The following is a 21,922-nucleotide window of genomic DNA, read 5'->3' as shown; positions in this document are numbered from 1 at the left end:
GGAGAAGAACTGAAGGGATTTGGGGAGGTGTCCATTACCTTTGTTGTTTGTCATTAACCAACATATTTATTATGAGATTCTGCTGAGTTGTTGACTGATGCTTTGTTTGATATACAGTAGTGGTCAAAATTGTGGAAGACTTTTGGAGAATAGTGTATTTCAGAGGTTTGATGGCTCATAACACCTTCTTTTGGACTAATGTCATAAAATTATATATCAACAGAAAGATAATTTAATCAAGAATGCAATTCCACAAAATTTGTTCATTTACCCATATTCTATCTAATGTTATAGCCAAATAACCAGAAAAAGGAAGCAATAATGCAATCTGTGATAATTACAGAAAATTATCAGACATGTTGATGGAATTCTAAAAGAAAAAAAGATATGTGATGAGTTTTTGATGTTTAATGATGTTATAAATTTGTTTTTATTGGAAAATTAATAAAAAACATATTAAAAAAACCAAAACAGAAAGCGATGTAAAATTGTACTGTTAAGTGAACAAAGCTACAGTTATGAAGAAATTGATGAAATATTAGGAAAACCTAACCAAAGCAGGCATTTCTGTATTTTTGAAGAGGTATAAGGAGACTCAGTCACTACAAAATCAGACTGGTAATGACAGGGAAAGGTGCACAAAGGCAAGTGATGATGGACGAGTGGAGAGACTGTCCCTACATGACAGAAGAAAATCATCTGGGTGGATACAACATGACATGGTGCAATGTAATGTGAAGTTGAGTGCAAGGACTGGTCTAAATGTTAGAATTCTAAGGAAGAAGCCATTGTCATCTCTCAAGCAAAGGTTGAAAAGATTAAACCCATGTTAACTGGACAGCAGAACAGTGGAACAGTGTTATTTGGAGCAATGAGACCCAAATCTCCTTGCTTGGTAGTGATGGGATGACATACGCGAGGAGAAGAATCAGAGAAGATTTACTTCCTACTTGCATTACACCGACCGTGAAACACCCAGATAGTGTGTTGATCTGGGGTTGTATGGCAGCAAAAGGTGTGGGCAAAATTTATGTCATTAATGGAATGTAAATGCCCTAAAATGCGTAAATGAAATATTTGCACCCAAACTGAAGCGTTCCTCAGATGATCTTTTCCCAGATACTGAAGCGCGCGCGTGCACACGCACACGCACGCACACACACACACACACACACACACGTATTCTATTTTCTATTTCAACAGGATTCTGCTCCATGTCATGTTGCTGCTGTGTGCAAAAGGTGCTTTCAAGATAAAGATATTTCACTGCTGGAATGGGCTGGGAATAGCCCAAACTTTAACCCAATCAGAAATCTATGGAGCTGACTAAAGAAACTTGTTAGTCAGAAGCAACCCAGCAATAAAGCCCAATTAACAGAGGCAATAATTTAATCTTGGTTTCACTTTATTACAGCTGCAGAACTAAAAACTTGGTTCATATCATGGGAAGGCAATGTAAGGCCGTAATTAAAGCTAAAGGTTACCAATGGTTACCAAAGGTGTCACGATTTTTCTTTATGACTGCTGTTCTAATAAATACTCCTTCATGAAATTCATTGCTTTACATTCTTCATTAAATTATCTTTCCATTGCTATATAATTTTATGGTATTACTCCATACAAAAGGGGTGTTATGAGCCATCAAACCTCAGAAATACACTTTTCACAAAAGGTTTCCACAATTTTGGCCACTAGGAGAAGTTCACTTTAAAGTTAATGTTCTTTTTATATGGGATCAGATTATTATTTATTTTTCATGTTTATATATGTGTTGGAAGCAGCCCAGAGTGGCTTGGGCAACCCAGCCAAATGGGCAGGGTATAAATAAAAAATATTATTATTGTTACAGTGTTACATCGATTTAAGAGCAATCCTGTTCTGGAAAAGATTAGGTTTGTAAATCATCATCATCATCATCATCATCACTGCTACTACTACCTGAGATTCAATAAGTCTAGCTCTTCTCTGGGATGAATTTTGTTTGGCCCAGTCATGGCATCCCCTCCATCTCCATTGTCAGTCATTTCTTTGATCAACCCAAGACTGACAGGAGCAAATACAAAAACAGAAAACCTGAAGCTACCTATGTGGTGTCCGGTACATTTCCACAGCTCCAGAATTCCCGGACTTGTAGCAGAGCGGCACAGCGAGTGCTGCTTGTGTGTGGGAGCTTGCAGAACACAGAGTCCAATACACTGCTGTTCCTCTAAAATAACAGCTTTATTGTATGTACAGCAAGATAAACCATCGGAAGATGCAGACATTGCGTCTTCCTTGTCTCAGCAGAAAACGAAAGTCAGAAAGAACGAAGAAACAGCTTTCCCGGTTGTTATGAAAGCTCCTCCCCAGATGCAGGACATTCTGAGCTGTTAACCTTGTAAGCTCTAAACTTCACAACTTATCTTTCCTAACAGTTCTGAAGCTGACATTTAAGATGGCCTGGGCAGTTCTTGTCAGAGTTGCGTTCGATCAAGCGACTCCTCCAGTCGAGCCTTCGGATTACCCTCCAAAGATAATTAGCGACCTGAGCCTCTGATAAGACTCCAGGCACGTTTCCCCCCATTATGCAGAGTATCCAGCACAGGGAAGGACGAGAAATATGAGCTACATGCTAAGAGTTTTATTGCTAAGCTATGCAGACAGAAAAAAAATACATCCTCTCTCTGTGAGAGCAGAGAGCAACTGAAAAACAAAGGAACAGGAAACCAGTAACATCACATCCATCTCCTGTCTTCCATGAGACTTCCAACAGTCTGGAATGTCTCTGGAATGTAAACAGAGTTTTGTGACTCCAAGAGCACTGCACAGTGGCAACACACAGAAACTAACAGTTCAGGCCAGCCCAATCATGGAAGAAAAAGGAATAATTTGAGGAAGATTGTTTAAAGAAAAAAGTGTAAGTTACTGTATATTGTGGGGGGGGGTTATGTTCCCAGGTGTTATAGGAGCCACGGTTGGGCTCTGTGAAAATAGATGAGGTTGGTCGCATAGAGGTATTTTTTGAATTTCCAGGCAGATAGGACGATCCCACAGGGAGGCTTACCAAGAGAGGCCACGATCCCATGAGTCTCCTCCATGACGTCCTTATGCAGAGCTCTCTGGTCAGGATCCAGGAACGCCCACTCCTCGTCTGTGAAACGAACAGCGACATCTTCAAAGCAGACTGGACCCTAAAAGAAAAAGGGAGATGTCCTCCTCTGACACAGCAGAAATATGATCTGCTACACAATGCTCTGTTGTTTCCTTCCTGTTAATTGCGGTGTTGTTTCAATAGGATTGCTTTGCTGCACATTTTATTTATGGATGCTTATTTTATTCTGCGTTTTAATTATGGGTATTCGTCTTTGTGCAAATAGTTGGTACTCCACCTTGTGTTTTCCAAGTCATTCTGCCTACTCAGATGGGCAGATGGAAGGATCCACTTTCTCCTCTCCTCGTGTGCTGTTCTGGGAAGGTTCCTTCCCAATGCCCTAAAGCCAAATTCAAGGGGTTCATTGGGGCATGGAGAGGGGGAGGGGAGGAATGGGGGGCAGGCCCCATTTTGCAGCGGATGGGGCTGGTTAGGTGAATCCAGACCACTATTTGTTCTCATTTGTCCACTGCTTAGAAACCAATTTTTGCTTTCAGTGATCAGTCTAGAAATAAGATAAGCCTAATTTGGATGGTCATCTGTCTTGTATGATCTAGCAGATTCCTGCATTGCAGGGGGTCTCCTGGCTCTGAGAGACAAGCAGGGAGGGTGGATTCTGGCGGATGGAGAGGGAGCCCCCGGTGGCTCCTCCTTCTCCTGACTCATCTCTGCCTCTCGACCTCCCTCCTCCCACTTGCCTCCTTCCTCTTCTGCCTCTGGTTCTTGGCTGCATTCTGCCACAGAGTCTCCCAGCTCATTAAGCCCTGTTACCCCTTGTTGCGTTCACAAAGTAAAGGAACAATATTTACTTGAGGCGTTCACAAAGTAAAGGAAGGATTGAACTCTGATTAATAAGAATACACACAGAGACTTGAACCAGCAAGACTCATAGAATCATAGAGTTGGAAGAGACCACAAGGGCCATCGAGTCCAACCCCCTGCCAAGCAGGAAACACCATCAGAGCACTCCTGACATATGCTTGTCAAGCCTCTGCTTAAAGACCTCCAAAGAAGGAGACTCCCCCACACTCCTTGGCAGCAAATTCCACTGTCGAACAGCTCTTACTGTCAGGAAGTTCTTCCTAATGTTTAGGTGGAATCATCTTTCTTGTAGTTTGGATCCATTGCTCTGGGAAGGGTGCGTATAATCATGTCTCTCTGTGCCTGTCCAGTGTGGTGTAGTGGTTAAGAGCGGTGGACTTGTAATCCGGGTAACCGGGTTCGCGTCTCCCCTCCTCCACCTGCAGCTGCTGGGTGACCTTGGGCTAGACACACTTCTCTGAAGTCTCTCAGCCCCACTCACCTCACAGTGTTTGTTGTGGGGGAGGAAGGGAAAGGAGAATATTAGCCGCTTTGAGACTCCTTAAAGGGAGTGAAAGGCGAGATATCAAATCCAAACTCTTCTTCTTCTGTCTGTGTGCAGTCCCTGGCCCAGGTAGTTTTTATTCACAAAAGAACTTTTTAGAGAGTGTTCATAAGAACCAATCAGATTTCTTCTGAGCATTTCCACAAACCCACGTGGGGAGAAAGTTAAACCACCATAACTAATTAAGCACGGAGCAAACAAAGAACAGAACTACAAATAAGACATTTGGCAACCCCGGAGGTGATAAACAAGCAATACCTATGATAAGGATGGCCAGGAGGACAGCAATCATTATCACCTTCATGTGAGATCTGCTTCCTGGCCCTAAGATTAACATCCTACATCAGGGGTCGGCAACCCGCGGCTCCGGAGCCGCATGCGGCTCTTTTACACCTTTGCCGCGGCTCCGCAGATCCTCGGGGACCCTGAGCAGAAAAGCAGAAGCGCCAGAAAGAGGAGGGGGATGGAGCTGGGCAGCCGAGCCGGGCAAAGATAGGCGGCAGCGGAGCTCGAGAGGTGGCGGCTGCTGGGATGGAGGAGGAGGCAGCGGCGGCCGGAGAAGGGCTGCTGCTGCTTCTGCCGCCGGAGGGAAGTTCTGCCAGGCGGCTTCATGGCTCATAGCTTCCCCCGGGGTAGGACGGGCGGCGAGGGGGATGCCTCGTCTGGAGGACGGTGAGGAAGCGGCCGAGCAGCTCACGGCGGCGCCTCTTCCCTCACGGTGCAGGGAGCGAGGAGGAAGAGGAGGAGGGCGGTGGCAGGAAGGTGTGCTAGGGCGCAGCGACGGTTCTCTCCTCAGGTAAACGCAGCTGCCACTGCCACCGCCGGCACCTGCCACACGCAGGCGCGCTTGCTTTCGCCGTCGCGGCAGCCCGCCCGCCCTTAGGCTCCGCGCGACATCGAGAGCCACCCACCCAGGCCACGCTCTCCTCAGCCCCGCATGCGAGGCACCTGAGGCGAGGGAGAGAGAGCGCGAGCGCTTGAGGGAAATGGCGGGGCGGGGTTTTTGTGTGTGTTTGTGGGGGGGGGTTGGCGGTGGTGCTTCGGGATCCTTTTCCGTGCCTTGCTTCTGAGTGGCCGCCGAGTTGAGGTATCCAGCAGGAGAGGCAGGGGAGCACGAGAGCAATTGCAGAGGGAGGGGGGGCTGTTAGGCACCAAAATCCTGCCTGCGGGATTTCCCCCGTTCTCTCGTGCCTATGCAATTCCTGCCCTTCTCCCTTCCCCCTTGAGATTTGCTGCAGACACAAGCAAATGAAGAAGAAAGGGGAGAGTATTAGCTGACATGTTTATAAATGCTGCTATGTAGAAATGATGAGAAAGTTGCACCAGCAGAAAAAATGGATATGTGCTGTTGGTAAAAAGAGAGGGAGTTGAACTGCAGGGAGGGACAGACACTTTTCTATGTATTAATTTGTATAATGCCCTCTATGCACATGGTGCTTTGCAAAAAATGGATATGAGAGGTACAATACCCCTCTTTGCTATCTGAAATAGACTCAGGGAAAAGAGAGAGAATGGGGGAAGGGGAAGAATGTGTGGTTATTTACATTTGGCTTGTTTTGCGGCTCCCAGTTTTTTGTTTTTTCCCCGAAACGGGTCCAAGTGGCTCCTTTTGTCTTAAAGGTTGCAGACCCCTGTCCTACATCAAAGAAACTTGCCCACTATCTTTATGGCCCAGGATGCCTGCCTGTCTAAGCAACTGGGCTGTGTACATGACAAGAGAAATGGCCAGCAGAGGAAATGGCCAGCGATGCAGAGGTGTAGATTGATCAAGAATCATATCAAAATAGTTTAAACCCAGTCAATGCAATGCTTTCCTTGCTGATACAGATGGCTTAATCTATATTTGTTATAATTCCTCATAGCAATCTCACCTGATCCCTACAACCCCTTCGGCTTCTGACACCTCCTCTTCCCAGTCTTCCCCCTCTGACCGCTCATCCTTCCTCCACCTCCACTCCCTGGGTTCTGAGCCATCTTCCCTTCCTGCTTCCCCAGCTGTTTCCTCCCAGCATTCCTCTGTGCCCAACCAGTCCATGACATTGCTCTATCCCTCGGTCTCTGTCCCCACAAGGCAGCTTCCCCTGACCTGATCTGGTTCCACAGCCGCTGCTTCCCTTCTGTCCCCATTAAAAGATGGATCAGGAGGTCTTGCTGCCATCATTCTGTCACCTGCAAGAGAAAAAAGGTAAGCAGGATGCCAGGAGTGCCTGCTTCTCTCAAAGGGGAAACAGGGCATCTCTAACTACAGATGGGCCTTTGAGAAAGCCTAACTTGCTGAGTGCATTTTGATGTTTGTGCCCATTTCATATGTTTGTTTGTGCAGAAATACATCTCCCGTCCCCTGGACCCTTGTTCCCAACTGTTTCCCCACAAAGCAAGATGAAAAGAACCCCTAGATGAGTTGGAAAACCAACAGAATAGACCAAACAGAGAAAAGCCACCTTCCTCCTTACCTAGTGGCCTCTCTGCCTCACAGGAATCCAGGTCCATTTCTGCAAAATGATCGTTTTCCTGAAAGAGCAAAAAGGATTCAAAACAATGAATGAATGGTGAGAAATGTTAGAAAGAGAATGACAAAGACTTAAAGGGTGTTAGATCTCATTCCATGGATGCTTTCCCAGAAAAAGGATGGGCCATCAGCAGACCATTATGGGATGTTCTCTGTCCTGTTTGGAGCCCCTTGGGAGTATCCAGAGGGAAGTCTCTCTCACCTGCTTTCTATCCTCTGCCTGACTCAGGAGGAAACCTTCGGCCAGGGCCACCGCCTGTGAACTGGTCTCCGCTCCACAGTCCCTCACCCAGCTCTCCATCTCTGGTGGAAGGACAGCCAGGAACTGCTCCAAGATCACCAGGTCCAGCATCTCAGCTTTCGTGTGCCTTTCTGGCTTCAGCCACTGATGGCAAAGGTGGTAGAGTCGGCTGCAAACCTCTCGGGGTCCTTTGGCCTCCTGGCAGCAGAACTGCCTCAACTGCTGGCTCTGCACCTTTGAGCGGAGGGTGTCCTCCTCACCATGGATCTTCTGCACAGGGTTTTCCCAGAATCCCCCACTGCTCCCGGTTTGGATGTCATGGCCTCTTCCTGCTTCAGGGCCAGCTGAGTCTCGCTCATCCATCTGTGCTCTCAGGAAGCCTCTGAGAGATTGGAAGGAACCCTTTGGTCTTCTGCCAAGTTCTGTCCGTCTGAATGGGAAGCTCTAGCAAATCCTTCAAAGCAAATACATTGTTCTGTTACAGAATTTGTAGGTCAGGAGAAGAAAAAGGTTCCTTGAGGAAGCATGGATGAGTCTTGCTGGGAACTAGGGCTGGACTGCACCACAGCCCAAACCATTGGCTATCTTTTTGGGGGGAAAGAGGAGTAAGAGGAGAAGAAATATGTCTCTAGCCTTCTAGCAATGCAAATTGTGGAGGCAACTGAAGGGATTTCTGTGAGATTAATCAACCTGGTTTCTGCTGCTTTCCAGTCAATGTGTGAAGTCTGAATTGACTGATAAGGAAGTCATTTATATTTTCTGAAAAATGGATGCTTGGCTCTAGTGGGGGTCCTCATCCGGGGGTCCTCAGAAGTTGCTCCCCTCACCCCCACTCCCCTGCTTCTGTCTCCTTTTCTTGCACTTGGACTCTCTGCTGTTTTCCAGACAGACTCCTGGGTGGGGTCCCTTTTTCTTTGCTCCGAGGGCCAGGTATGTTTCTGGCCAACCCCTGAGGGCCAAGTGGGCCAAAAACACCTCCCTTGAAATTTAGGGCAAGGTCCCTGGAGGCTCAGTGAGTAGCAGTGCCCATTTCTGGCTCAGCTGCTTTGCCAGCAACAATCCCTTTGGGAGAGAGAGGATGTGGTCCTGGGATGCCCTGCTCTGGGTGCGAGGGGATTGCTGCAGTGGCCTCCGTGGGGAGCTGCCCTGGGAGACACTGGGAAACTGGTCCCCAATGCAGCAGCCACACTATGGGCTGGGATCCCTCTCTTTATTCCTGGCCTTTCTCTCCCACCTTTTTTTTGGGGGGGGGCTAGTCCACCTCCTCGTCCAGCTTTGGAAAACCATTTGCACCTTTTTCATCCGTTGTGCAATGAGGCTGAGCGACGTCACACAGAGTTAAAGTCCCAGGGACCCCTTTGTTTAAAGAAGGGAGATCTTTTCTGAAGGGGGGGAGGGGTAGAGGGCCAAATGAGTTTGGGATCCTCTGATCTGCAGGAAGGAGAGCGTGGCAGACCTGGCCCCTCCCTGGCAGGACCCTCTCCTCCTCCCTGACTTGGGGTCCCCCCCCTGCAGGAGCAGATCAGGCCCCCCAGGCCCCCTCCCCTGCTGCAGCCCTGCCCCCCCTTCCCCCCACTGCACCCTCTGAGGGGAGAGAGAGAGGAGACTCACCAGATCCCAGGAGGGGAGAGCGAGGCAGCCCTTGCAGGAAAGACACCAAAGCAGGAAAGGACCGGGGAGGGGAGGGGGGCTTGGCTCTGGAGGACCTGGCCCCCCCTTGCTTCCTGTCCTCTCTAGGAAGGCAGCTCACTTCCCTTTAACCCTTGCAATGCCGAGTCCATCCTGCTCAGCCCTCTCTCGCTTGGCAGAACCTCAGATTTTTATTCTTATGCATTTAGGGGGGCAGCTGCCCCCTCGGCTCCGCCCATGCCCAGATATCCATTTGGGGGTGAGGCTCTTGGCTGGACTCTGAGCATCTCCCTCCCTTGGCCAGAAACCAGAGGAAGAGCCTGCAGGGAAAAGGGCTTTGCAGGAGGCAAGGAAGCTCCTCCTGGAATTCAGGAGTGGAGAGACAGGAGGGGATCCCAGGGTCATCTAGTCCAACCCCCAGCAATGCAGGAATCTCAGCTCAAGCATCCAGGGCAGATGGCCGTCCGATCTCTGCTGAGAAACCTCCCAGGAAGGAGAGTCCCCCACCTCCCCAGGGAGACCTTTCCCCTGCCCAACTGCTCTTAGATGTCCCTCAAGGCAGCGGGTCCTGAGTTCGAGCCCTGCTGAAAGAATCGCACTGGCTGCCAAGGAGGAACCAAGAGAAGCTCAAAATAAATAAATCCCATTCTCGTCATAAATGAGTAATACTTTCCTACGCATGCTTTTTATACTAATATACAAATGTAAACAATATTAAAATTTATTAACCAAAGCTTTGTACATATCTTTATATAAACTTGCAATTTTACATCTAGCAAAACAGCAACAATTTGTACAATTTGTTACAGAATATTAACGAGTGGTTTAAGCAAATTTAACCACACTGATTTATTTTAGTAAATTATCTACAAAAGTGATTTGTGACTTTTTTAAAAAATCCCATGAACATATAAAAATAAATTATTCTTTCATTTTCAATTAAATCTACCAATTAGAAATATTACAAATCAAAATATCCACCTTATGAATTTTCCACAATACAAAAAACTGTCACAAAACCTTATTTACAGAAATGAGGTAAGAACTGTGCAATGTTTAACCAAACGATATTGCAGAAACAATAGGTTCATCCAATTAAGTACACAGTGTAGGTCTAAAGTATACTTGAGTATTTTCCACTAATAATTCACACAAATTCAGATTAGTGGCCATTAAATCCCAACCTCAATCTATGTTCTGCTATACTGCATAGTCATACCATGAAAATCAACTATTCAAAGTGAAAATATTTTTTTAAAAAAAAAAAAAATTCCACCCGTTTACACCATTTCCTCAGAAATGTGAAATTCCTTCTCTCCCCCCCCCCCTTTTCTTTTTTTGGTAATTTATTAGTGGAAAGCAACCCAGGTAACAATTTGCCTGAGCTATCTACAGTGACAAACCCTTCTCATAAAGGCAGATCAATGGGGTACGGCTGCTGGTGCAAAGTTGAGCACACTGACGGCTTTCCCAAAGACTTGTTTAGTGCATGCCCAGCTATACAAAGCAATTCCAACCCAATAGAGGTAAGCAACAGGCACTTGGGCTAATTCAAATATTACCAGAACATGAGTTGCCCTCTCGTCTGGTAAGATTTATCATCTTTGAACTGATCTGTTTTTTTTCCAGCAACCTTAAAAAAAAATCCAATCGAGCATTAGCCACCATTTGTCATTACTTGAGACTTCTTGCTTTAGCAAAACATCCATTAAAGTTAACTGGGGGTGGGAGTAAAAAAGTTTAAAACCTGGTCCTTTATTGGGGGGGGGGGAAACTGGTACCTCTTTTTTAAAAAAACCACTGGTGTTTAGCTAAACAGTAACAACTTGCCATTGGCAGATACTGCAATTTGGCTTGCTTTCTTCAAACAAGTAATGGATCTGGAACAGGCAGGGACAGACAGTCTGTTCATTAGCACTCTGGTATGTTAAAAGGCTACTAGTTCAGCAGCAGAAGTCAAACAAATGGCCCAAACTGACAACTCTAATATGCAAAAATACTTTAAAAGTTCCATGAAATTGGAAGAAAACAGTTAAGGTTCAGTGCAACAAAAAGCAACAAGGTCAAAGCCTTACAATAAATGTCTTCAGGTAGATTCGCTTTTCCAGTGTGCAGTTAGCTCCTTGTTGCATTGAGTCATACCTGCAGAGAGTCTGCAACTTGCAAACTGATGAAGTGCTCTCACAGCAGGACACATAATTCTCATGTTTTTATTTCTCCAAATGTCAATTCTTTTCCGGTGCAAGTGGTCCACTTTTATCATTGAGTCTAGTTACTTTTTGAGCTGTGTTATCCCCGTGAATGGTAAGGAATGGGTTACTCGTAGCTGTATGAAGTGGGGATGCCTGATTGCCTGCCAGCAAGTCATTGATGGGAATCTGTGTTGCTCCAGAAATCTGCAACTGTTGTACTTCAGGCTGGTGGTGTTGCTGCTGAACTAGTTGATACAGAAGAGCCTGGTGTGGTGTGAATTGTTGAGTATTCAGTAACTGCTGAAATTGCTGGTGCTGTTGATGTAGCAGGAGTTGTCTCTGTTGCTCCGGAAGAAACCCAAGTCCAGAAGCACTGCTACTCAGTGTAGTTGGCAAAGGATGTGCTGTGTTTGGTGGCACAGTTGCGTGAGCGAGAGGAGAAGGGTTCTGCGATATTGTGGCAGGAGTCTGAATTACCCCATTTAAAGCCCCAACAATTCCATTGATTGCCAGCTGGTTACCTGGCAGAGCTCCAATTATTCCACCAACGGCGGCAGGAATGGTGGATGTTACAGTTTGCATTCCGCCGGCAAGTGCCCCCACTGTCACGCCATTGACCTGTTGAACTCCTGCGACTCCGGTGCCTTGCTGAGCTGGACTTTGCCCAGCAGGTGGGGGAGTGGAAAGAGCAGAGGAGCTACTGATGCTTTGTCCACTGGAGTTGATCTCCTGATTTAATACGGGAAGGGAATTGTCAGGTAGAAAGGTGCTTCCCAGATGAGGGCTCTTGCTGCTGTTCAAAGAATCAGTGCTAGCAGCAGCCTGAGCTGAAAATGCATGTATTTGATGTGAAGGACTCGGATTGCAGGTTATTGTTGGGAAAGGAACTGAAAGCTGGGCATTTAGTAGCTGGAGGCGTTCCTTTTTAGCAGTCAGGTTTTTAATCTGTTCTTCTAAGCCTCGGTTCTCAACTTGAAGCTGGTGCAATGACTTCAGCATACCTAAAATGTCACTAGGGGTGCCCTGTTCTAGCAGGAACTGCTGCCCTTCATTCCATTGCCTCTCCAGAAGTTGCTCCATAGTAACTGGTACCGGAGGCAAATGCTCCACATTGCTATTCCCTGGCTGATCATCTCGTCATAAATGAGTAATACTTTCCTACGCATGCTTTTTATACTAATATACAAATGTATGCCATTCCCTTGTCCAGAAATGCTTAATTGCTAATTCAATGGACTGAAAATGGATGGTTGTTGTTATTATTATATTTCGGGAAGCTTTTAATGTTGGAAGGACTATTGTATTTTACAATACAGTAAATTGGCAATAGATTGGCAGGGTATAAATAAATTATCAATTAATTAATTAAATTGATCATGTGAGTGTTCTCCTTCCGAAAGAGGCAGGTGGAATATCCAGGGTTGCTAATAGCATAACGTTGAAAGTGCAGGGAAATGTGGGGAGCCCTAGAGCATCTGCTTGGCATGCAGAATGTCCCAGGGTCAATCCCTGACACCTCCTGCAAGGGCTGGACGAAATCCCTGCCTGAAACTCTGGGGAGCTGCTGCCAGTCAGTGTAGGCCAGGGGTCCTCAAACTATGTCCCGCGGGCTGAATCCAGCCCTCCAGGGTCGTGAATCTGGCCTGCGCGGCCATTTCAGAACCCGCCAATGTCCGAGGCTGAAAGCATCTCGCTGCCCGCTCAGTCAGTCCCTGTGTTATGCTGAGGTAAACGCCACTGGTGTTGTGGCGGCTCTACCAATGAAAGGCCAGGGGGTTTCACCTGGGGACGGGCAGTGTTGTCTTTTGGCTTGAAGAGCAAAGCTGAGTTTGGTGGAGGAAGGCAGACCTGGATCAATTCGGTTTCATTACATAGACGTTTACTTTAAAGGTGGGAGAAGGAGGTATAGTCCTATTTGTGTGAGTGGCACAGGGGTCTTTCCACTCATGTGATTTACATGCTCTGAAAGTTGGGATCTGTTTTGAGATTTAAATTTTAAAAGGGTGGAGTGGAACTGGATATTGTTTTTTTTATATAAAATATTTATTAGGGTTTTTTATAAAAGAAATACAAAGATAATAAACAACATTGCTTTGTTTTAACAAAATTTCATAACTTCTTTGGACTTCTTCACGTCTCCCGCTCCCACTTACATCGTTGATAAGTTTTTCCAAGCAAATTATCATCTTATTTGCAAATTTATAACCACTCAATTCGAAATAGTGTAGCAATTCTCCAACAAATTTTGTTTCTCTTAATCTCATTTATCGTCAGTTTCCGATCCAATTTAGTGATGGCCAATTATTTATAACCAAGCATCCTTATTAACATTCCACTAAATCACAATATTTTTGTAAATAAATCTTAAATTTCTTCCAATCTTCTTCAATTCTTTCTTCTCCCAGGTCTCGAATTCTGCCAGTCATCTCCGCCAGCTGCATATAGTCCATCAGCTGCATCTGCCATTCTTCCAGTGTGGGTAGATCTTGAGTTTTCCAGTTCTTAGCGATGAGTATCCTTGCTGCCGTTGTTGCATACATAAAGAATGTTCGGTCCTTCTTTAGCACCTTCTGGCCGACAATACCCAGAAGGAAGGCCTCTGGTTTCTTAGTGAAGGTATACTTAAATACCTTTTTCAACTCATTATATATCATTTCCCAGAAGGCCTTCACTTTAGGGCAAGTCCACCAGAGGTGAAAGAATGTTCCTTCATTTTCCTTACATTTCCAACATTTGTTATCAGACAAATGGTATATTTGTCTTGTGTGTTCCATTTCAACAGCAAGTTATACATTCTTGAAAGTACCTTAGTCTTAGGTTCTAACAATTCTGTTTCCAACTTCGATTTCTCCACCTGGAACCCTAACTTTTTGTCATTTTTAAAAACTTCTTTAATCTGAGCGTAATGTAGCCAGTCTCGCACTTTATCCTTCATTTTTTCCAAACTCTGCAATTTCCAATTATTTCCATCTTTTTCTAGTATTTCCCAATATTTTGGCCAATTGGCTTCCATATTGGGTCTTTTTCGGGCCTTGGCTTCCAGAGGTGAAAGCCACCTTGGAGTTTTATTTTCCAATAAGTCTTTATATTTTGCCCAGACATTAAACACTGCTTTCCTGACAATATGGTTCTTGAAGGCCTTATTGATCTTAACTTTGTCATACCATAAGTATGCATGCCAACCAAAAGCATTGTTAAAACCTTCCAAATCCAACACATCAGTGTCTTCTAGAAGTAGCCAGTATTTTAGCCAGCAGAAAGCTGCGGCTTCATAGTACAACCTTAAGTCTGGCAGGGCAAAGCCCCCTCTTTCTTTCGCATCAGTTAATATCTTAAACTTAATTCTGGGCTTTTTGCCCTACCAGACAAATTTAGAAATATCTCTCTGCCACTTCCGGTGTGGGAGTCATACAGCTAAGGCAGAGGCTTGTAAAAACTGCAGGGGCCCCCTGACATTCCTCTGGGCAATGATTACCTTATACGGAGAGGGGAGTGTCAAGCCTTGACCGGATGAGGTAACAGGAGACTTTGAAAAAACGGCCATGCGGCTGGGAGAACAAAGGAGATAATAAAAAGCTGCCGGAGGAGAAAGGCTGAAAGGACCAGCTCTCCAGCATTATGAAAATACTCGATGCCTCATTGTGTCTTTTTTCTATGCTATGCTAAGCACCAATTGACTGGCTGGTTCCAACATTCCGGAAGCACTCCGTCTTGTCCACAATTTGCAACGTTTGAAACAAAAACAACATCTTTGGCAATACATTCATCTTAATAGCAGCAATTCGGCCTAACAAAGAAAGTTTCAATTTTGTCCAACTGTCCAAGTCTCTCTTGATTTCAGACCAACATTTTTCATAATTATCCTTAAATAGACTCAGATTTTTTGCTGTTATGTCTACCCCTAGGTACTTTACCTTTTTCACCAATGATAGTTCTGTTTCTCTCTGAAACCGTTCTGACTCTGTATCTGTCAATTTTTTTCCCAACACCTTAGTTTTCTGTTTGTTTAACTTAAATCCCGCCACCCGACCAAAATCATAGATCAGTTGTAATACTCTTTTCATACTAGATTCTGGCTCCTGCAGTGTCAAAACTAAGTCATCTGCAAAAGCTTTAAGTTTATATTGTTTCGCTCCGACCTGAATCCCTTGCACCAACCGGTCCCCTCTAATCAAATTCAAGAGCACCTCCAGAACTGAAATAAACAACAAAGGGGAAATCGGGCAGCCTTGTCGTGTTCCTTTTTCAATTTTAAACTCTTCTGTGACCACATTGTTAACTATCAATTTTGCCTTTTGTTCTGAATATATTGCATCAATCCCATTTTCAAAACCCCGCCCCACTCCCATTTCTTTTAGGTTTCCCTTCATAAATTTCCAAGAGATTTCTCTTGGAGTGGAACTGGATATTGACCATCTTGTTAGCCTGGGGCAGGGCTCAGCAACCTTTTTCAGCCGTGAGGTGGCCCACCATCCCTCAGACCATGTAGGGGGCCAGACTAAATTTTTTTGGGGGGCGTGAACCATTTCTTTACCCCACAAATAACCCAGAGATGCATTTTAAATAAAAACACACATTCTACCCATATAAAAACATGCTGATCCCCAAATCATCCGCGGGCCCCCAACCCTTAGTTTGCCTATCCCTGACCTGGGGAGCCACATTTTGGTTGAAGGAGGCCAGGATTGGCCCCCATGGCTTGGGATGTCCCTCCTCCCCTGCAGTAGGGCTTGGAACCCAGGAGAAAACTCTTGGAATAGCCTTGCCAGGTGCTCAGGGACGGACTCACCTGTCCCCATGTCCTTCTCTTTGCAGATGTGCTGCGGTTGCACATCCCTCCCCCAGGGGTGAGTATTGGAGAGAACCAGAGCAGGGACTCAGACCTGCCCTCTTGCCCCCCACTCTGCACTTTCGGATGTGAAGAGACCCTCCCTTTGTGAGGAACTGACAGCCTGACTTTTGCCTTTCTGCCAGCTCACCTACAGATTAACACAGCAAGGTGTGCTCTGCTGAGCCACAGAGTCAAAGGTCTACTGGCAGCTGCATCGTGGATGGAGGAGCATCCATCAGATCTGACTCCACTTGGCTGATCAGAAAGCAGCATTTATAGTGTTTCTCTGGAGGCGCTAGGGTGGACATCTCGGGGGGCTGTTTCACTGTAGAAAGAGCTTTGCTCCATCCCAATTCCCATGGCATCCGAACCGCCCACACCTGGAGCATCTCTTCCAAGTTTACAGAGTCAGGGGGACTGTGGAGAGCGGAACCTAATCCCACCTCCAGGCTTCGGATTCTTTATCATTCTACATCTCCAGCAGACTTGGGAAGAGTGGAACAGAAGGTAGCTTGAAAGAGACAACAGCTTCACAGCTAGAGGGAATTCACAGAGAATCCTGTAATGGCTGGAAAAAAGACCCTGGTTAGGCCCATTAATAAGTGAGGCCAGTGTAACATGCACAGGGATGGGAACTGACCACAAAAAACCAGTTAAAGGGGAAATTAATGGCTCATTGTTAAAGAGAAAAACAACTCCAGATAATGTACGAAGAGGGTTCTGACACATATACTAAAATCAAATGGGTTGGGTAAGTGTTTTTCATGAACTATGGCTTGATGAGAGATGGTGAAGTGCAGACAAGGCAGAAAGTGGTTGGGTAAAGGATGAACAGCTAAGATTATGCATATTTTGCCTATGCTGTATAGTCTGTGTCCTAATAGAAATGTAATGCATTACTGAATGAAGTTCTACTGATTGGGGATTTGGTGTGATTTCTTGAAACCACAAGGAGAATTCCCCCCAACCTCATACCTGGAAACTGAATACAGTGGTACCTCTGGTTACGAACTTAATTCATTCCGGAGGTCCGTTCTTAAGCCTCTTATTCTGAGGAACGCTTTCGCTAATGGGGTCTCCCACTGTGCACACGCCTCTTGTGCACAATTTCTGTTCACATCCTGGGGCAAAGTTCACAACCAGAAGCAGCGACTTCTGGGTTAGCGGAGTTCGTAACCTGAAGCGTTCGTAACCAGAAGCGTTCATAACCAGAGGTACCACTGTACAGGCCTCCTGGCAGCTCTGTCTTGCCCTCAGGACCCTGCCCAGGCCGCATCCCTCATTGGCCCCATTCTGCACTCTTCCCAAGTGATTTTACCCAGCTGCCATCTGTCTTGGAACTATGACAACTGTTCTTGGTTGCCTGGATGAAGTGGGGTACATGTCTGACCACACCCATTTAACCACAACCACCTCTGGGATGTGGCTCCCAGAAAGCTTTTGATAAGAAAACATGGCCCTGAGGCTGAAAAAGGGTCACCACCACTGAATAAATCCCTGCTTTTTCAGGACTGGAAACCCAGAATAACATGGCATCAAAAGTTCCAGATTAGGCCAGAGATATGATTAAAATTAGGAAAGAAACTTGACCATCATTTGTTAAAGCAGTCTATTACAGTATTACATACAGAACAATATAAATATGTCATTTCTGTGTGCAACCTGAGAAACATGGAAGAGATGGAGGAATACTGTAGGTCCTCAGAAATCTCCACTAATTCCATTTCTGGATTTTCATGCTCAAAACAAATATCTCCAGTAGAAGGGGTGGACATCCAGGGGGTTGTTCTATGTTCAGGACCTTATAGAGGGATGCTGACCCATCTTATAATAACCTCTATGAATCCAGTTGACTCCAGATAGCTCAGGTATGATTTTTTAGGCAATCTTTTATGGAAGCAGGAGGGACTTCATTATCAGAAAGTGTGTGAATCTTTTTTTATCTAACTCTGGAATGTATATACCAGGAGAACAACCAAGATGACCAAGGAACTGGAAATGAAGCCTTATAAGGAATGGCTGAGGCAATTTGGTATGTTTAACCTGGAAAAGAGGATATGATAGCCATATTCATGTTGTTTTATTGATTATAGTTTAGATAGTGTTGTAACTGTTGAGTGGATTTTCGTTTAACTTTTATATGTTGATATTACTATTTTATACTATTCTACTGATTGTTGAATGTTACTTTTTTGATGGAGGTTGCCTATTTTAAAGTTATGTTTTATTATCACATTTTTGTATTGCATTCGATTGTTATAAGATGTACATTTTTTGTTTCTTCAGCTTGTAAACAGCCTTGAGTATTGTAAGATAGAAAGGTGGTATACAAATTAAAAATGATGATGATGATATTCAACTATCTGAACGGCTGCCACATGGAAGATGGAGCAAGTTTATTTCCTGCTTCTCCAGAAGGTTGGATTCAAATGGCATGAAGGAAGATTCCAACTAAACATTTGGAAGAACTTTCTGACAGTAAGAGCAGTTTGATGGGGGAACAGACTCTTTTAGAAGGTGGTGGACTCTCCGTTGGAGATTTTTAAACAGAGGTCGGAGGACCATCCATCAGGGATTGTTCAGCAGCGATTCCAACAATGCATGAGGTTGGGCTGGGTGACCCCTGGGGTTTCCTTCCTATTCTATGATTCTATGATTCCATGCGGCATTTGGAGCTTCAGGGTGGACCATCAACTGCAGGCTGGATTGATCAAAGATGGCATATAAACCTGTATGGACATTTGACACAACACAACAGAGTTGTTAGAAGGGGAATGAAACGAGAGGCAGGACTGAGATTTGGATATGCTTCGAGGTTCAGGCTATGGGAAGTCATAAAATCAAAATTACAATTCGGAAGATAATTTGATCTTTTTTATTTTAGTTTTTTATTTTAATTGGATTATGATTTGATATGTTAATTGTAATGTTAATTGGATGTTTTTTATTGGGAAATTAATGTACACTCTAACAACAACAAAAAAGAGGAATTAAACAACATCAGCCAGCATGGTGTAGTGGTTAAGAGCAGTGGACTCGTAATCTGGTGAACCGAGTTCGCTTCCCCGATCCTCTACATGCAGCTGCTGGGTGACCTTGGGCTAGTCACAGAGTGTTTGTGGTGGGAGAGGAAGGGAAAGGAGATTGTGAGCAGCTTTGAGACTCCTTAGGGTAGTGATAAAGCGGGATATCAAATCCAAACTCCTCCTCTTCATCGTCCACTTCTTCTTCCTTTAGACAGGCAGTCTCCCCACCCCCACCCCCTTTCCAGGGCATCAATATGGAGATTGTACTTCCCTTTGGTTTAAGCACTAGGTGCTGGGAGCAAACATTTATTCATTGCACTGGTCACCCGTCTTGGTTCCTACTCGAACAGTACGTGGGCACTTCTACGTAACTGTTGTTATTGTGTTTGTGATGTGCGTAGTTCATTCTGTCATGAATGCTTTAGCTGAGTTTCTTGCATTCAGGGGGCTGAACTAGATGTCCTTTGGGGTCCCTTTCAACTCTATGATTCTATGATTCATTCAAAACCAATAAAATGTTTGTAAAAGGAAAAAGATGATGGTTAGATCCAGCGCTTTATTTCTGGGGGTACTCAGGGGTACGCATACCCCTAAACATTTTGTGAATCTTTGTCGGAATCTCCGCTCGGCCAAGCCGATAAGGCCTCATCTTCCTCCGAGCTGAGCCTTTGAAATCGCCTCCGACGTGTTTAATGACCTGAGCCTTTGATGAGGCCTCAAGCACATTCTATCCAGCAGGCTTCCCAGCACAGGGGAGAGACGAGAGGTTTGGCTACATTGTAAAGAGTTTTATTTCTAAACTACGCAGAACAGAAAAGACATCCTCTCTCTATGAAAGCAGAGAGCAACTGAACAAAGGAACTAAGGAATAAAGGAAACAGGAAACCACTAACGTCACATCCCGTCTCCCTTTTCCCGTGAGACTGCAAGGTCTCTGGAATGTAAACAGAGTCCTGGGACTCCGCACAGCTGCACAGTGAGAAACAGAAACTAACATCCTCCCCCTTTCTGTGAACACCACTGGGCAGTGTGTCAGTACATTATCAGTACAAACCCAATTTCTGTACATAGGTACAGTGTTGATCCTTCGGAACAACCCAGGACAATAAATCAGCAGGAATTTCATTACCTGGCATGTAGGACACCGTTATGAGTCCTTTCTGAACACATTCTCTAGCATGTTGCAGCTTCAAAGTGCTTCGTGCTTTGCTTACAACCTTCAGAAGTCAGAAAAGCCAAACATGCTTTGTTGTCCTGATAAACCTGGATAATAATAATAATAATAATAATAATAATAATAATAATAATAATAATAATTTATTATTTATACCCCGCCCATCTGGCTGAGTTTCCCCAGCCACTCTGGGCGGCTCCCAATCAGTATTAAAAACAATACAGCATTACATATTAAAAACTTCCCTGAACAGGGCTGCCTTAAGATGTCTTCTGAACGTCAGGTAATTCTTTATCTCTTTGACATCTGATGGGAGGGCGTTCCACAGGGCGGGCGCCACTACCGAGAAGGCCCTCTGTCTGGTTCCCTGTAGCCTCACTTCTCGCAATGAGGGAACCGCCAGAAGGCCCTCGGCGCTGGATTTCAGTGTCCGGGCTGAACGATGGGGGTGGAGACGCTCCTTCAGGTATACAGGACCGAGGCCGTTTAGGGCTTTCAAGGTCAGCACCAACACTTTGAATCGTGCTCGGAAACGTACTGGGAGCCAATGCAGATCTCTCAGAACCGGTGTTATGTGGTCCCGGCGGCCACTCCCAGTCACCAGTCTAGCTGCCGCATTCTGGATTAATTGCAGTTTCCGGGTCACCTTCAAAGGTAGCCGCACGTAGAGCGCGTTGCAGTAGTCCAAGCGTGAGATAACTAGAGCATGCACCACTCTGGCGAGACAGTCCGCGGGGAGGTAGGGTCTTAGCCTGCGTACCAGGTGGAGCTGGTAGACAGCTGCCCTGGACACAGAGTTAATCTGCGCCTCCATGGACAGCTGTGAGTCCAAAATGACTCCCAGGCTGCGCACCTGGTCCTTCAGGGGCACAGTTGCCCCATTCAGGACCAGGGAATCCTCCACACCTGCCTGCCTCCTGTCCCCCAAAAACAGTACTTCTGTCTTGTCAGGATTCAACCTCAATCTGTTAGCCGCCATCCAACCTCCAACCGCCTCCAGGCACTCACACAGGACCTTCACCGCCTTCACTGGTTCTGATTTAAAGGAGAGGTAGAGGTGGATTGGACATTTGACAGGAATTCTCCTGTCGTTATACAACTGTAACAACCATTCACAATCCACGAGTGAATAAGACAATGCATTCAGTTCAGCTTCACAAGAACTTAAAATTTACTGTTGTTTGCTTCTTGCACAACCAATCAAATAGACCCTGGTTGTACATATAGCAAACTCCAGACGTGCTTTTCCTGTCTGTAGTGTCACTTCCAAAACTCGCATCAGCAAATATCTCAAGACCATCAGACTTCTGATTGTTAAATGTCAGTCTGTAATGCATAGTGCCTTTCAAATAGCGTGCTACACGTTTCAGAGCTTTCCAATCCTTAACAGGATTGTTGACTTGTCTGCTTAGCAAGTTACAGCTAAGTGCAATGTCAGGTCTTGAATATATGGCAATGAATATTAGTTTGCCTAGCACACTTCTGTACAATGTAGTGTCAGAAAATGCTTCTTCCGTGTCATCTACCTGATAACCTGTTGTCATTGGTGTGTCTACAGGGTTAGCATCCATCAGGTTTAGCTTGGTTAACACATCAGCAATTTTCTGTGACTGGTATACTAGGAATTAAAGCTGCATCACATGATGGACACTTCAAGATGGCGGGGGCTGCTGAGCAGACTGCCAGAAGTTACACCCCGGGGAAAGCTGAAACAGTATCCCAGAGCATGCAGGGATGTGTTCCTGAAACCGAAAGCTCCACAAAAGGGAGGCTTTTGGAGGAAGAGTGAACGAGGGGGGTGTTTCCTGTTCAGGGGGTGAAATC

General features: G+C 45.4%; 2 protein-coding genes and 1 pseudogene across 10 annotated transcripts in view; 1 reads left to right on the top strand and 2 right to left on the bottom strand.

Annotated features, from left to right (window-relative positions):
• The window catches only part of LOC309369078 (uncharacterized protein), a 421,063-nt gene that overhangs the window by 253,618 nt on the left and 145,523 nt on the right, over positions 1-21,922 (top strand). The gene's annotated exons all lie outside the window — the stretch shown is intronic.
• The window catches only part of LOC309369105 (uncharacterized protein), a 245,140-nt gene that overhangs the window by 135,242 nt on the left and 87,976 nt on the right, over positions 1-21,922 (bottom strand). The window contains exons 1-2 of one of the 4 annotated variants that reach the window (XM_081909779.1): positions 15,857-15,926; positions 7,208-7,700 (exon numbers count right to left, since the gene is read on the bottom strand). In XM_081909779.1, the coding sequence (XP_081765905.1) occupies positions 7,208-7,609 (402 nt within the window). In that variant the 5' untranslated portion in view covers positions 7,610-7,700; positions 15,857-15,926. Of the gene's footprint in view, positions 1-3,043; positions 3,125-7,207; positions 7,701-8,857; positions 8,911-15,856; positions 15,927-21,922 lie in introns of those variants that run through there. The other 3 variants (XM_081909777.1, XM_081909778.1, XM_081909780.1) reach the window with 3 other exon arrangements.
• On the bottom strand, positions 10,639-15,866 carry LOC309368799 (protein AF-10 pseudogene; annotated as a pseudogene). Its single transcript has 2 exons — positions 15,857-15,866; positions 10,639-12,200 (listed from the first exon to the last, which is right to left on the bottom strand). The product of its transcript is annotated as a protein AF-10 pseudogene (transcript).

The sequence above is a fragment of the Podarcis melisellensis genome (genome assembly GCF_964234715.1).
Source record: "Podarcis melisellensis genome assembly, chromosome: 4".
Lineage (NCBI taxonomy): Eukaryota > Metazoa > Chordata > Lepidosauria > Squamata > Lacertidae > Podarcis > Podarcis melisellensis.
Note: the sequence above shows the minus strand (reverse complement) of the source record. Positions and strands in the feature narration are given on the sequence as shown.